This window comes from Bos taurus, chromosome 18 (assembly GCF_002263795.3).
Source record: "Bos taurus isolate L1 Dominette 01449 registration number 42190680 breed Hereford chromosome 18, ARS-UCD2.0, whole genome shotgun sequence".
In the NCBI taxonomy this organism is placed as follows: domain Eukaryota; kingdom Metazoa; phylum Chordata; class Mammalia; order Artiodactyla; family Bovidae; genus Bos; species Bos taurus.
Window position 1 is genome coordinate 57,820,394 of NC_037345.1, and position 16,852 is coordinate 57,837,245.

Below are 16,852 nucleotides of genomic sequence, written 5' to 3' on the forward strand. Positions count from 1 at the left end.
TCACTTGAGTCATGTCTGATGCTTTCTGACTCTATGGACTATAGACTGTCAGGCTCTTCTATCCATGGGATTCTCTAGGCAAGAATACTGGAGTAGGTTGCTATGCCCTCCTCCAGATCTTCCCGAACCTGCGTCTCTTATGTCTCCTGCATTGGCAGGTGGGTTCTCTACCACTAGCACCATGTGGGAAGCCCAATATATATGAATAATTGAATTGTTTTGCTATATATCTGAAACTAACACAACATAAATAGACTATACTTCAATTTTAAAAAGTTAATATTTTTTAAATTAAAGGGATTTATTATGTATATGTCAAACTCTGGCTTCCCTGGTGGCTCAGATGGTAAAGAATCTGCCTGCAATTCTGGAGACCTGGGTTCGATCCTTGGGTTGAGAAGATCTGGAGAAGGGAATGGCAACCTACTCCAGTATTCCTGCCTGGAGAATCCCATGGACACAGGAGCCTAGCCGGCTGGAGTCCAGTGTTGCAAAGAGTCAGACACTACTCAGCGACTAACACCATGTAAAACTGACTCACTTTTCTGTGCATCTGAAACTAACACAACATTGTAAATCAGCTATACTTCAGTTAAAAAATAAGGGGGAATAAAGTCACACTGCCCATGATTCCATTGTTGGAAAGGCAGCTGGAAGCTCCATTTGGAACTTCCCCAGACTCGGCCCTTCCAGTCTGTTCCCTTGGCTGATGTTAATCTGTGTCTACTTTAGCTGTTATGAACCCTCATTTTGAGTAGAACAGCTTTCAGTAATCCTGAGCCCCTCTTACAAATTATTGTCATTTTAGGGAATATTGGAAATAGAACTAACTTCTTGCTATGACCTTTGGTTACATGACTATCAAGTCACTTTCTGAGAATTGTTTATGGCACTGGCTATAGGGTTAAACATATTGAAGCCAACAGATGAACCTGGGGTTTGTGCCACAGCCTGTGTTCTCAAGATCTGTTTCCTCAGGGTGAGTGAGTCTTCGAGCATAGGGCTGGGGTGATGGGAGAAATATGAGCTGGAGCAGGGCATAAACTGGGTAGTATCCCTGTAAATGACTGTCAAAGACTTCTTGGGGAGGCGATGAAGATGCACGGAACTGGGAAAACCAGTTCTTTGAGGTCATTGTTGTACACGGATATTCATAGTTCTATTTGCAGTATCCAAAAAAACGAACCAATTCAAAGGTCCACCCATTGGTAAATGATTATCCAGTGAGTATCCAACAATGAATACTAAAGCAACAAAAAGGAACGAACTATTGATACTTTAGTAATGATGAATTTCAAAACAATTATGCTATGTGAAAGAAGCCAGAACCTACAGTACTAATTTTACGAAAAGAATGCAGACTAATGTATAGTGACAGAAGACTGTCCTGTGCTGCCTAGGATATGCAAGTTTTGTATTTCGGCCGTGTAATTAGCACACTTGAGAAGTGGCTCACAACGTCCACTGTTTCTGCTCACATTGTGATCGCTATACTAATCAGTTTCCCAAACCTCGGTTTTCCTCAAACACTTAACCTGACAATTCCACGCCTAGCCCCGCCCCGCACGAAGCACTTGCTTTGAGTACGGACACAGAACTTCTAAGATGGCTGCTTCCACGGTGCTCCTGCCTAATGGCTACAGAGCGCCTCCATTTTTTTTTTCCAAGCATGCGTAAGTTTTCTTACGGTCTCTAGATCTTTTCGGGGTTAAACCAGTGATCCAGATGTTCGGAAGTAATTTTAATTTCCCACAGAGCTGAGACGCCACAGCCATTAACAGCCGCTTAGAATGTATGCCCGCACCCTTCTGGTCTTGATGGGCTCCGACCTTAGAAAGCGGGCCCTGTCCATTCAAACGAATTTACCCTCACGTCATGATTGCTTTGTATGAGCTCAAACCTCTTAAAATGGCCCCATTTTCCTTGGGCCAGGAAATAGAATTTCGGCCGTGGTTTCTCAGCAGACCCGTATGCCGTCTATACGACAGAAGCGCAAAGATGGCGGCCCCCAGGGGGCCGAGGCGGCAGTGATGGCGCGTACATATGAGCTCATAAGGAAATGCCGGAAACGCCCTATCGTTCACCATAGAAACGCGGTAAAAACGCCGTTGACCCTTGACGGTTGGTGTCCGTAGAGGGGGCTGGGCGAGGGGACCAGAAGTAAAAGAAGCTTAGGGAAGAAAGTTAGGCCCTGAAGAGGTGGCTGCAGGTTCAGGAGAGAACCAGGTGGGTTTGTGTGTCTGTAAAAGGCGGGGACGGGGGCGGGCTGTCGGCCTTTAGGTGGGTTGTGGCTCCTTCCTGCCCGTGAAGGTAGCACGAGGGGGGGTGGCGGTTTGATTTTGTTTTTGAGGGGAGCGTGTACTGAACGTCCGTGATCGGAGTGTCTTTGGGGTCAGTCATGGGCTCTGGTGGTCACCGAAAAGTCTGAACAGATCAACTACCGAGAGTCCTGAGGTCAGGGTTTAGCATCTTGGCGGTTGACAACTAGTGCGGTGGGGATTGTCAGTGAATGCGGCGTCTTGTTCGGGTTTTCGAGTAATTTGGAGCTCAAAGTCGAGGAACCATTAAGGGAGGTCAGTATACGTGTGTATCTGACCTGGTTTGGTGTTAGTCGGGTGGGGGGTGAGGTGGGTAATGGTCACTGTCTTTCGTGCAGAAATGCGTGACGCAGAAGGCTTGGAGGCTCCGGAACCCTGGTAGGTTCGTGTGTTTAGCTCAGACTTTGGCTAATGAACTTAACATTCCCCGAAAACTTCAGGTCCAAGTCCCTGGACCCACCAGTTTTCTAGTCCCTTTAAATTTTGTCTTTATTCTTCTTCCTGCAAGTTGGCTCCCGTATTCATTTCCCCAGTATTTATATTTTTGAATTGTTTTTATATTTGTATTTATAGCTCATATTCTTTTTTTTTTTTTTTGAGTTTTGTGGTTTTTTTTTTTTTTTTTAAATTTTAATTGGAGGCTAATTACTTTACAATACTGTGGTGGTTTTTGCCATGCATTCACATGAATCAGCCATGGGTGTATATGTGTTCCCCATCCTGATCCTCACTCCCACCTCCCTCCCCATCCCTTCCCTCAGGGTCCTCCCAGTGCACCAGCCCTGAGCACTCTATCTCATGCATCGAACCTTGACTGGTGATCTATTTCACATATGATAATATACATGTTTCAATGCTATTCTCGCAAATCGTCCCACACTCACCTTCTCCCACAGAGTCCAAAAGTCTCTTCTTTACATCTGTGTCTCTTTTGCTGTCTCGCATATAGGGTCATCATTACCATCTTTCTAAATTCCATATATATGTGTTAATATACTGTATTGGTGTTTTTCTTTCTTACTTTGCTCTGTATAATAAGCTCCAGTTTCATCCACCTCACTAGAACTGATTCACATGCATTTTTTTTTAATAGCTGAGTATCCACAGCTTTCTTATCCATTCGTCTGCTGATGGACATCTAGGTTGCTTCCATGTCCTGCCTATTGTAAACAGTCCTGCTATGAACATTGGGGTACACGTGTCTCTTTCAATTCCAGTTTCCCCAGTGTGTATGCCCAGCAGTGGGATTGCTGGGTCGTATGGCAGTTCTGCTTTCAGTTTTTTAAGGAATCTGCGCACTGTTCTCCATAGTGGCTATACTACTTTGCATTCCCACCAACAGTGTAAGAGGGTTCTTTTTTCTCCACACCCTCTTCAGCATTTATTGTTTGTAGACTTTTTGACAGCCATTCTGACCAGTGTGAGATGGTACTTCATTGTGGTTTTGATTTGCATTTCTCTGATAATGAGTGATGCTGAGCATCTTTTCAAGTGTTTGTTAGCCATCTGTATGTCTTCTTTGGAGAAATGTCTATTTAGTTCTTTGGCCTATTTTTTGATTGGGTCATTTATTTTTCTGGAATTGAGCTGCAGGTGCTGCTTGTATATTTTTGAGATTAATTCTTTGTCAGTTGCTTCATTGGCTTTTATTTTCTTCCATTCTGAAGTCTGTCTTTTCACCTTGCTTATAGTTTCCTTTGTTGTGCAAAAGCTTTTAAGTTTAATTAGGTCCCATTTGTTTATTTTTGCTTTTATTTCCATTACTCTGGGAAGTGGGTCATAGAGGATCCTGCTGTGATTTATGTCAGAGAGTGTTTTGCCTATGTTTTCCTCTAGGAGTTTTATAGTTTCTGGCCTTACATTTAGATCTTTAATCCATTTTGAGTTTATTTTTGTGTATGGTGTTAGAAATTGTCCTAGTTTCATTCTTTTACAAGTGGTTGACCAGGTTTCCCAGCACCACTTGTTAAAGAGATTGTCTTTTCTCCATTGTATATTCTTGCCTCCTTTGTCAAAGGTAAGGTGTCCATAGGTGCGTGGATTCATCTCTGGGCTTTCTATATTGTTTCATTGATCTATGTTTCTGTCTTGTGCCAGTACCATACTGCCTTGATGACTGTAGCTTTGTAGTATAGCCTGAAGTCAGGCAGGTTGATTCCTCCAGTTCCATTCTTCTTTCTCAAGATTGTATAGCTCATATTCTTTTTCTGATTTGCTCATTGGTCCTTGTGTTGAAAATGTATTTAAACAAGGGATATGAAGACTTTTTAAAGAGATGTCAGGGCAACAAAATTTAAAGGAAGAATTTTACAGTTTCTCAATCCCCAGATGGCTTTGTCTGTATAACTGTGCTGAAAATTACCTGCCACTGAAATGTAGTGATGTCCTAATTCTCCTTGGCCACTTCCCCCATCAAATTCATGCTACTCCCACATATTCAGGGAATTAGGTTTCACTGGCCGGAGGTGTGAAATTTTCTGGGAAATTAAATGGAGAGACAGAAATACTGGGGACCGTAGTATTAAGGTGAGCTCACAGAAAGTAGGAATATAATCCTAAAAGTAATTTTGCTTTTCAACCCACAGGTTTAACCAACAGACAAGATATGAATAAAGAAAGAGAAGGTTCCAGGACCTAGATATTGTTATTTATGGGGACACTCTGGCAGCTGTGATATCTAACTAGAAATTAACAGGAATATCCACAAGAGACAGAACCTCTGCATTGCCAACTGTTTTCAGAGAACAGAGAATATGATCCAGGCGCAGGTTACTCATGTCTTATTTTATTCTCTCCTTTATTCCTTAATGGATTTGTAGAGCCTGTAAAAAAAAAAAAAAAATCCAGTTCAGTAGAGAGAAATAAACTGAATCTAACCCCAACACCATGGCAAAGTGCGATTAAGAATGTAGTGTTTATGTGATTCCTATGAAACTATAGTGTTAGAACATCATGTGTATCTGTCACTGACTCTGTGTGCGCACCTGCAGATGTGTGTCTATTTACAAATGTATGTGGGTTCATGCACATATCTGTGTACACATCTGTTAGGACGTTTTGTGCAAAAAATTACACTCTTAAAGAACATCCTATTGCCCTAAGATGATATAATTTAAACATCCAAATGAATAACGACTGCAATTGTTCAGTGAATATTAGCTGTATAAAATTCCATTTGTCTATGTGCTGTACTGTTCTTAGTCACTCAGTTGTGTCTGACTCTGTGTGACTCCATGGGCTTTAACCTGCCAAGTTCCTCTGTCCATGGAATTCTCTAGGCAAGAATACTGGAGTGGGTTGCCATTTCCTCCTCCAGGGGATCTTCCCCACCCAGGGATTGAACCCACGTCTCCTGTGTCTCCTGCATTGCAGACAGATTCTTTACCCACTGAGCCATTTGTCTATAGTCATACTCAAAAAAACTGTGTTAAACTATGTAAAGCATTTAGAGGAGTGCCTGCCACGTGGTAAGGGCTGTATGAGGTCATCCATGCCTTTAGTCTTTGACAGCACTTAATACTAGGATATTATCAAATTGTATGATTTTCAGTAATCAATTTTTTTTTTTTGGCCATATTTTGCATTTACCTCATCACAGATGAGGTTGAAATCGGTCTTGTATATTAATTGATCAGCTGCATTTTTTCTCTTGAGAAATGTCTGTCCTTATCATTTTTACATTAACAAGATTATCTTTTTCTTCTGATTAATGAATCATTCCTATGTACTATATATTGATTCTTTCTCTTTTATTTTAACCTCGCAACGTGGCATGTGGGACCTTATTTCCTTGACCAGAGATTGAACATGCACTCCCTGCAGTGGAAGCATGGATTCTTAAGCACTGGACTCCTGGGGAAGTCCTCTTTGTTTATAAAAAATATTTTCCTGGCTTGTCACTTTTCTTTCAGCTTTGCTCATGATATCTTCTTTAAAATCTTTTTTAAATTGAAGTATAGTTGATTTACAATGTTATGTTAATTTCTGCTGTATACCAAAGTGATTCTGTTATACATGTATATACATTCTTTTTTCATACGATTTTCTGTTATGGCTTGTCACAGTATATTCTCTGTGCAGAACATTAGAACTTTATTTATCCATTCTATATATATAATAGTTTGCATCTGCTAATCCCAAACTCCCAACCCATTTCTCCTCCAACTCCCACTTTGGCAACCATAAGTCTATTCTCTGTGTGAGTCTGTCTCTATTTTGTAACTAGGTTCCTTTGTGTCATATTTTAGACATGGGACTGAGCCTTTACCGTATGCTACATGGTGCTCTCTTCAGGTTGATTGTGTCAGAATTGAATGGTAGGACACACAGCTGGTGTCAGACAGTTGCTTGGTGGTGTGTTTAAAAAAAACATGAAAATTGGTGTCAAAATCGTACTTAATATGAACAGGACAGCTTCCTTTATATTCTTTATGAATGAATTGAAGAGAAACACTCATATTAAACCAGGAATCTATTACTCCAGGAAATCTTGTCATTCAAGGATGTGGCTGTGGACTTCACATGGGAAGAGTGGCAGCTCCTGACCCCTGCTCAGAAGACCCTGTACCGGGATGTGATGCTGGAGAACTATAGCAACCTGGTGTCCGTGGGTGAGGACAGCTCCCTTGGGTCCTTCAGAGGGTCCCCAATCAGTGGCTTTTATTTTCTCAGCTGCTTAAACTTTGAAATACTGCAGTGCCCTATGGCAGATTCTTATTGCCTCTTCTAGCTCCTGTTGAAAGGATATATACAATGTGCTATGAACTGTTTTTATGCCCAACATGACTGACACCAAATGTCTGGGTTTTTTCTATACTAGTAACCAATTCTCCTACTCTCCATGTACAGCCTGGGTGTCCCGCAATTCAATCCTCTTTTGACAGTAACCACCCAAATTCAGCATCATACTCCAGAGGCTTACAGGCTCACTTCAGATGTTAGTTGAACATATTAGGTGTCCAGGGTACCCACACTTCTGTTTGACTTGACTATAAACTGAGCCTTTGGGACTTCCCTAGTGGTCCAGTGGTTGAGACTTCGCACTTCAAATGCAGGGAGCACAAGTTTGATCCCTGGTTGGGAAACTAAGGTCCCACATGCCACGGGGCATGGCCAAAAAAAAAAAAAAATTACATTAAAAAAAAATATCAAGTATTCCCATTCTCCACCCCTCAGCATCTGACAGTTAGAATGGCTGACAGAACTCAGGAAAGCACTTAACTTACCATTACCAGTTTATTATAAAGGATAAAACTCAGGAAAAGCCAAATGGAAGAGATGCTGGGGCAGAGTTAAGGGGGAGGGATCATGGTCCTTCCACGAGTGCTCCAAGTGTGTCACCTTGATGTGGTCATCAACCCAGAAGCTCCCCCAGCCTGGTTGTGTAAGGGGTTTTATGCTGATTTCATTGTGAAGGCATGTTTTTTTAAGTCACTGGCTGTGGGTGGTTAACTCAGTCTCCAGTCCTCTCTTTCTCTGTGGCGGGGGTGAAAAGTGAAAGAAAGTGAAAGTCTCTCAGTCATGTCTGACTCTTTGCAACCTCATGGGCTATACAGTCCACAGAATTTTCCAGGCCAGAATACTGGAGTGGTTAGCCTATCGCTTCTCCAGCGGATCTTCCTGACCCAGGAATCGAATGGGGGTCTCCTGCATTGCAGGTGGATTCTTTACCAACTGAGCTATCAGGGAAGCTCATGGCAGGGGTAGGAGGAGCTGAAATTTCTAACCTTCTGTTCATGCCTTGGTTTTTCTGGCAGCCAGTCTCCACTCTTAAACTCCCTAGGGCCCCTAGTCACCAGTCATCTTATCAGCACACAGAAGACACCCATCACTCTTGGAGACCAAGGGTGTTGGAAGTTCTTGTGCCAGCAACTGGAATTTGACCAAATGCTGTAACAAAAGAGGTTTCTGCCATGCCTCTCACATAGGAAATTACAAGGGCTTCATTTTTATTTTAATTTTAAAAATATTTATTTGGCTGTGCCAGGTCTTCCCAGGTGGCGCTAGTGGTAAAGAACCCGCCTGCCAGTGTAGGAGATACAAGAGACTATGGTTTGATCCCTGGGTCAGGAAGATCCCCTGGAGAAGGTCATGGCAACCCACTCCAGTATTCATGCTGAAGAATCCCATGGACAGAGAACCTAGCGGGTTAGAGTCTGTAGGGTCACAAAGAGTCAGACACAACTGAAGTGACTTAGTACACACACCAGGTCTTAGTTGTGGCAAAAAGGATCTTCAAGCTCTGTTGTGGCATATGGGATCTTTAGTTACAGCATATGGGATCTAGTTCCATGACCATGGATCAAACCCAGGCCCTCTGCATTGGGAGCTTGGAGTCTTAGCCACTGGACCACCAGGGAAGTCCCTATGAGGGCTGCAGAAGCTCTCTGCCAGAAACCATGGGTGGAGACCAAAGCGATATCATCATATCATAACATCCCATGAGTCTCTCCTGAGTGCAAAGCCTCTGCTTGGCAGATGTGAAAACCAATCCCTCAAATGTAAAATTCTCCTGTCTTGACCAGCCCCAGCCCAATTCAGTGGGACTAAGTCTTCTATCATTTCCCATAAACGGTATCGAGTCAGCAAATCAGATGTGCTGTTCAAGTTGGAACAAGGGGAAGAACGATGGATGACAGAAGATGAAATACACAGTCATACCTGGCCAGGTGAGTGAGAAATGGTTGGTAATTGCAGATGTCCTGAGCTAGACAGGGAGAAGAGGCTGGGGAGTGTCTGAAAATGCAGAAATTGTGCCTCTGCATAGCTCTTCCCATAAAAGAACTTTTAGGCCTTGAGAGGGAAATATACCCGTTTTTGCTTCTGAGATCTGATCCTTGATTTTATTTTACATCTTGATTTTTGTTTGCCTTGTTTTTGCCTTCCTTGGATTTTATAACTCCTTTGAACCCTGTCACAAATCTGTTTCACTTCTCTGGCTGTGGAATTCCACCTTCCAGGCCTCAGCTCAAGAAGAAATCTTTGTGTTTTTTTTTGTTTGTTTTTTTAAATTTTTGGCCACACTTTAAATTTTTTTTTTTTTTTTTTAATTTTGGCATGTGGGATCAAACCCATGTGCCCTACAGTGGAAGTACAGAGTCTTGACCACTGGCCCACCAGGGAAGTCCCTGTATTACTTTGGTTTTACCAATGTGTAAGAAATAAGGAACATTTATACAGGGAGTGTTTGTTTCATACTGTTGTTATAAGGTTGCCACTAAAGTACCATTTTTAAAAAAACACCAAGGAATTTTTTAACCAATTTTATTCCAAACAGGAATAAAAAGGATTCATTATTCTCTTCTTTCCTAGAAACTGGCAACATTGGTAATCATCTGCAGGTTGACTGGGAAAATAAAAAAATGCTGAAAGGTATTGAACAATACCAGGAACGTAATACATTTGGAAATCCTGTTCTTCAAAGCCAAAGTTATTTCTGTTTCAGGCAAAATCATGATATGTTTGAGTTCTATATAAAAACTTTGAAGACAAATTCAAGTTTAGTCATTCAGAGCCAAAGCTATGAAATTAAAAACTCTGCTAAATGTAATGGAGATGGGAAATCATTTCTGTTTGGTAAACATGAAAAATGTCATTCTCCAGTTAAATGCCCTGTAAGTGCAAAACCCATCAGCACTAAGTCCCAAGTCATTAAGCACCAAATAACTCACAACATAGAGAAAGCCCATATATGCAGTGAATGTGGGAAAGCCTTTGTTAAGAAGTCTCAGCTCACTGATCATCAGAGAGTTCATACAGGAGAGAAACCTTATGGATGCAATCTGTGTGCAAAAGTATTCTCCCGGAAGTCCAGGCTCAATGAACATCAGAGAATTCATGAGAGAGAGAAATCTTTTATATGCAGTGATTGTGGAAAAGTCTTCATCACGAAGAGCCGTCTGATTGAACACCAGCGAACTCACACAGGAGAGAAACCTTATGTATGCAGTGACTGTGGAAAAGGCTTCCCAGGGAAGCGTAATCTCATCTTACATCAGCGAAATCATACTGGAGAGAAATCCTATGTATGTAGTGAATGTGGAAAAGGCTTCACTGCAAAGAGCATGCTCACTATACACCAGCGAACTCACACCGGAGAGAAACCATACATCTGCAGTGAATGTGGGAAAGGCTTTACCACAAAGCACTATGTCATCATCCACCAACGGAATCATACAGGAGAGAAACCCTACATATGCAATGAATGTGGGAAAGGTTTCATTATGAAGAGCCGTCTGACCGAACATCAGCGAATTCATACAGGAGAGAAGCCGTATATGTGCAATGAATGTGGAAAAGGCTTTTCCAGGAAGGGTAATCTGATTGTACATCAGAAGACTCATACAGTAGAGAAATCCTATGTATGTAGTGAATGTGGAAAAGGCTTCACCTTGAAGAGCATGCTTACCGTACATCAACGAACTCACACTGGAGAGAAACCCTACATCTGCAGTGAGTGTGGGAAAGGCTTCCCATTAAAGAGTCGGCTGGTCGTGCATCAGCGAACACATACTGGTGAAAAACCTTACCGATGCAGTGAATGTGGGAAAGGCTTCGTTGTGAACAGTGCACTAATGATACATCAGCGAACTCACACTGGAGAGAAACCCTATACATGCAATGAATGTGGAAAAGAGTTTGCCTTTAAGAGCAATCTTGTGGTACATCAGCGAACTCATACTGGAGAGAAACCCTTTACATGCAGTGAGTGTGGAAAAGGTTTCACCATGAAACGCTATCTCATTGTACATCAACAAATTCATATGGGAGAGAAGTCTTATATATGCAGTGAATGTGGAAAAGGTTTTGTCATGGAAACAGAGCTCATTTTACATCAGCAGATTCATACTGGAGAGAAACCTTATGCCTGCAGTGAATGTGGCAAAGGCTTCTTTGTGAAAAGCCGTCTAGTGGTTCATCAGCGGACTCATACAGGAGAGAAACCTTTTGTATGCAGTGATTGTGGAAAAGGCTTCTCCTCAAAAAGGAATCTCCTTGTACATCAGAGAACTCATAATGGAAACAAACCATTAAAGCGATGACTATGATTACACCTACAGGAAGAAAATAGGTTTGTCCAACATCAGAGATTTCTAACCTTTATATATACTGACTGTGGAAAATCCTATTCAGCATTGGTATTGGTCTCATTACCCACCAGAAAATTTACACAGGAGACAAACTGTATGTATGCAATTGATGTGAGAAAGCCTTCAACACAAATTCAACACTCATTGTACCTCAAAGAACTCATAAAAGAGACAGACTATGAATCCAGTGATTGGGGGTAATCTTTTGTCAACCCTTGTTAATACACATGAGAAACATATAGGTCAAAGTATATAATTCTTTGTAGAAACTCTGAACTCATTATATACAAGTGAATTTTTTAGGATAAAAAAGATGATAGTTCAGTGAACTCTTTAAACATAAGTGTGCTCCTAGCATACTTGACTATCGTCAGTGTAGATTAGCCTGCTGCTAGATTTCACCCTTAGGAAATATGAAATTTGCATAGGGGTGAAATTTAATGAAGAGAATGTGCTAGTGCCTTCAGTGATCAGTTACCTAACATTGTATGTCTAAATTAACATGTAGGAAAAGCTCTGATACATTCAATGCAGAAAAAGCTCAAGGAAGCATTTTTAGGTACTAATTATATGAAAAGTGTATGCTAAGATAAATCCTATGAATGGAGAGGCTAGGAAAGCCTTCTATGGAAATAAAAAACCCTATCTCATCAGTGATCATAATAGATCACCAATGAGCTCATACATAGTAACAATATGATGATCGTGGGAAAGCCTTTGCCTGGAAATAAAACCTCAGTAAGTTGCCTGATATGCATGCTGGAGAAAAATTTTCAGATGGCAATGAATATGGCAGGATTTCAGTGATACATTCTGCCTCATTGCTTTTCATGAATTCACACAGAAATAAAATGGTTATGGACCCACTAAATATGGAGTAACTTTAGCAAAATATCAGAATTTTGAAGGAAAGAAACCTCATGAAAATGACATATACTTGAACTTTCTATCACATGTCTAAATTTATTATACACCTGATGTCCATTTTGGGGCAGAATACCTTGAACCATATCAATGATTCCATAATTTTAAAGTGGGCTAGTCTCGACACTAATTTGTATTGTTATATACAATACAGGAGTGTTCTGTGCCCACTTTGTATTATTATATGTTTCACTCTTGCATTTCTTAGGTTCTAAATTCAGCTGTCTACAATGTACTTCAAAGTAAAAAGGAATATATTCATAAATGTAATCCAATATAACGATGTATTTATCTAAGTTTATAAGTAGGATTAGGTAGTTTACAAAGACTTTAAAAATGATTTTTCTAAAATTCGTTTTGAAATAGTTTTAGACTCCCAAGTAATTACAAAATATAGCAAGTTCCCACATACCCTTACTCAGTTTCTTCAGTGGTGTTATCTTACATAACCATAATACATCATCAAACCCCAAAAAATGACATTGGTGCAGTGCTGTTAAGTAAACTGGATCTTATTTGGATTTTAGTAGGTTTTTGCATGCACTAATTTTATGAAGTTTTTTGTTTTTAGTATATAGTTTTAAGAAATTTTATCTTATACATAAGATTTCTGTAAACCCCACCACAATTGGGATGCAGAATTGTGCCCACACAAAGAAACATCCTCATGTTACCCCTCTGTGGTCACACTCTTCCCCCAACCCTGACCATGGTGACCACTGGTCAAATTCCATCACTCCAACTTGGTTATTTCAACAATGCTGTTAAAATGGAATCATACTGTGTGTAGCCTTTGAGATAGGTTTCGTTTCACTCAGCAAATTGCTGTTAAGATCCATCCAATTTTTTTGGTGTATAAATAGTTTTACTTGTTAATAGTATTCTTTTGTATGGATGTACAATAACTATCTATTAACTATTGACAGATGTCTGGGTTGTTTTCCAGTGTTTCATTGTTTTGAATAAAACCCTATGAACATTTATGGACCCAACTTTATGGGAAAGTAAGTATTTGTTCCTTTGGAGTAAATACCCAGCTGTCATATGTTACATTTGTGTTTAACTTTATAAGAAACTGCCAAATTTTTCTTTAGTGGCTGTACTAATTAACATTCTCACCAGTAGTGTATGAACACCCTGGATGTTCCATGTCTTTTCTAGCAGTTGGCACTGTCATACTTGATTCCAGCCATCCTGTCACATACGTGGTAGTAGATAATGATGGCCTTAATTTACAGTTCCCTAACAGTGATATCTCAACACTTCTACCTACATTGAGAACCATATCAGGTAAAGTTGTCATGTCTGCTTTCAACCACCCAATGTAACTTTAAAAAACTCGAAAGGAGACTAGCCTATTATATTTGATGACCTATTTACCCTTTCCATTCCTTTTTCTTCATTCCTGATGTCACATGTTTCCTTCTGTTATTTTCTTTTTGTCAGTCTCCTTTATCAATTCTTTTTGGGCAGGTCTGCTTGCAATAAATTCTTAGTTTTCCAAGCAATAGATCTATTCTCTTGTCTCTATCCAGTTATTTTCTTTGATATAATAAGGATATTTAACTCAGTTTATAAATGATGAGTCTTGCTTTTAGGGGAAAAAGAAAAGGACATTTGCCATACAGTATTGTGGCAGTATTCAATATCCAACTGCATGGTGAGTAATTCATTCCTTTAAAAATATTTGTTAAGCATCTACATTTGGCCAGACACTGTTTGAGTCACTGGAGACTCATCAGAACAAAACAGGCAAAGCCACGGCCTTCGTGGAGCATAGAGTCTAGTGCAGGTGACTGAGTAAATACACATCAGAATATCAGTTCTGATAAATGTTTTGGAGAAATATTAAGACTAGTACATACGCTGTCATGGGGAAGCTATTTTAGAAAGTGTTTCCAACGAAGGCTCTTCTGGGCAAATGTAATTTGAATCAACACCTAAATGTACCAGGGGGAGCCAACAAGATCTGTTGCGAGCCAAGAACACTCTAGATGTTTTTCTAAGTGTTTTCTCTGGGCTTCCTGCCTCAGGATTCTCTGAGAGGCTTGTAAAAGATGCAAGCTCTTCAGTCACACTGCAGACCCAAACCAGAACCTGTGAGACTGGAGACCCCAGACTCTGGGTTTATAAAATGACCTTTCTGATCTATACTTAAATTTGAACAGCTCTGCCCTAAATCCCGGATTAGTGCAGCCACTCCCACCCCACACTGTCACAGGATGGATTCTGGGCAGATATTCTACAACAAGGAATCAGACATGAGGGCCCCACCTACCAGGTCCTCAGATCCTTTCTACTACTTGTCCTTCTGTGAACCTACACATGCTGCCATGGCAGGGTCACAGCCACTCATTCCTGAAACTGATCAGTCAGAGTCACAGAATGGGCTGCCCCGAGTTCTCTGGACCACATGTTCAACTCACCTTTCAGAGTTTGACATCTCAGGTGAATAGGGCTGAAATTTAATCCCTGAAGGGAATGTAATACTATTAAGAAATTATGAAAACAAATTCTTAATACCTAAAAATTAAAAAGCATATATAAACAAATTTTGTCACCCATATTGTACCTAAGAGCAAAACACTGTTAACGATATATTCTCCAAATTTTAAATGCGGGTAAGTATATTTTTTACAAAAGAAAAATGAGACAAGTCTGTATTTATTATGAACAGCTACATCATTCAGTATTCTAAAACTTTTCTAAAATGGGTCTGTTTTTATAATAAAGTAAAACATAATTACTATACAAAGATACTAACAATGAAGAATTGCAAAAACTAGGAATGTGAAAATTTATGATATTCTCTACTCATAAGCACAAACCCTAAAATAATGCAAGCTAAATATTTAACCAATCAGAATTTTCAAAAACAGTTCAGTTCAGTTGCTCAGTTGTGTCCAACTCTTTGCAACCCCATGGACTGCAGCAAGCCAGGCCTCCTTGTCCATCACCAACTCCCAGAGTTTACTCAAACTCATGTCCATTGAGTCAGTAATGCCATCTAATCATCTCATTCTCTGTCGTCCCCTTCTCCTCCTGCCTTCAATCCTTCCTAGCATCAGGGTCTTTTCAAATGGGTCAGTTCTTTGCATCAGGTGGCCAAAGTATTGGAGTTTCAGCTTCAGCATTAGTCATTCCAATGAATATTCAGGACTGATTTCCTTTAGGATCATCTGGTTGGATCTCCTTGCAGTCCAAGGGACTCTCGAGAGTCTTCTGCGACGCCACAGTTCAAAAGCATCAATTCTTTGGTGCTCAGCTTTCTTTATAGTCCAACTCTCATATCCATACATGACTACTGGAAAAACCATTTTCCTTATTTATACTAACAATCTTTAAATGTTATATACTGTTATACTGAGTGGATAGCCCATAATTTACCAAAGCATCTTTACAGTACACTTAGGCTTTTCCTTTGTTTACTACAAAAGCCTCTGTGGTTAAAACTTTTTACCAAATAAATTGTTGGAATTAGAATTGCTTGGTCAAAGAATGAAAAATTTAAATTGGATCTAGGTTGCCTTCTAAAAATCTTTAAACCCTCTAGAATTAAACTTCCCATGCCTACATAAAAATAACATTTTAAAGCATTTTTTTTTCATTTGTGAACTATGCCAAGTATGATAATTGCATTATCTTATAATTTTACATTCTCAAATGCCCCACTGTCACCATTTACTTTTTAAAACACGTAGTTCACACATTTTCACCTCATCCCCTTACCCACTAGATGTCGCTATGTGTCCATTAGCTTTTTTTTTTTTTTTTTAATCGAGATGTACCTTTAGTTATTACCCCTGGTTTAGCCGGTGGCAAAGAGGCGGACACAACTGAGCGACTGAACTAGAGGTAAACAATCTGCTTGAAATGCAGATGCCCAAGGTTCGATCCCTGGGTCTGGACAGTCCCCCGCAGAAGGGCATGGGAAGCCACTCCTGTATTCTTGCTTGGAGAATCCCATGGACAAAAGAACCTGGCGGGCTACAGCCCATGGGATCGCAAAGAGTCGGACACGACTGAAGTGACTCTGCATGCACACCTCTACAAAAGCTGTTAATTCTAATAAACTACATAAGCCTTTACCCACCCCACATTTAACTGCTCTCTCCACAAACCTAAGATTATAAGTGACCACTACTTTTATCAACTCAGTGGCCGCTGCCTCTCCAGAAAGGTATCGGCTTCTATCTTTAATCTTCCCAAGTCACCGGGCGCCTGAGCCCTTTCCGTCGTACGGACACCTGCCTTCTAAGATGGCCGCGCCCGTCGGACTACAGCTCTAAAGTTTTTTTTCCTCAGGCGGCTGAACTCGCCACGTTGGCCTTGGAACGACATTGACCTCTGAAATCTTAACGCAGTTAGTACAGAATGGTTGGTTATTCCTTGCAACCAGGAGGTAAAAGCATTTAGGGTGCCAGGAATGATTTCAATTTCTTCCCACGGCCTGTCTCGTCAAAAACGCCGAGGTGGGTGGGGCCATGTTACGTCATAAAGCGGAGTCTGCTGACGGAATCC

At 40.6% G+C, this 16,852-nt stretch overlaps 1 protein-coding gene across 6 annotated transcripts; it reads left to right on the top strand.

Annotated features, from left to right (window-relative positions):
• The first annotated feature begins 1,373 nt into the window (after window positions 1-1,373).
• Window positions 1,374-13,843, top strand: ZNF432 (zinc finger protein 432). 6 transcript variants are annotated; one of them, NM_001192232.2, is made up of 6 exons: window positions 2,099-2,226; window positions 2,657-2,696; window positions 4,904-5,086; window positions 6,802-6,928; window positions 8,843-8,986; window positions 9,630-11,359. In NM_001192232.2, the coding sequence occupies exons 3-6, from the start codon at window positions 5,072-5,074 to the stop codon at window positions 11,357-11,359; spliced, it is 2,016 nt and encodes a 671-aa protein (NP_001179161.2). In that variant the 5' UTR covers window positions 2,099-2,226; window positions 2,657-2,696; window positions 4,904-5,071. The 6 variants fall into 6 exon arrangements, with proteins under 6 accessions (XP_010813613.1, NP_001179161.2, XP_010813612.1 ...); XM_010815311.4 differs by lacking the exons at window positions 2,099-2,226; window positions 2,657-2,696 and adding an exon at window positions 1,374-1,673 and having other exon boundaries at window positions 9,630-13,843; XM_010815310.4 differs by lacking the exon at window positions 2,657-2,696 and having other exon boundaries at window positions 9,630-13,843.
• The last annotated feature ends 3,009 nt before the right edge of the window (window positions 13,844-16,852 follow it).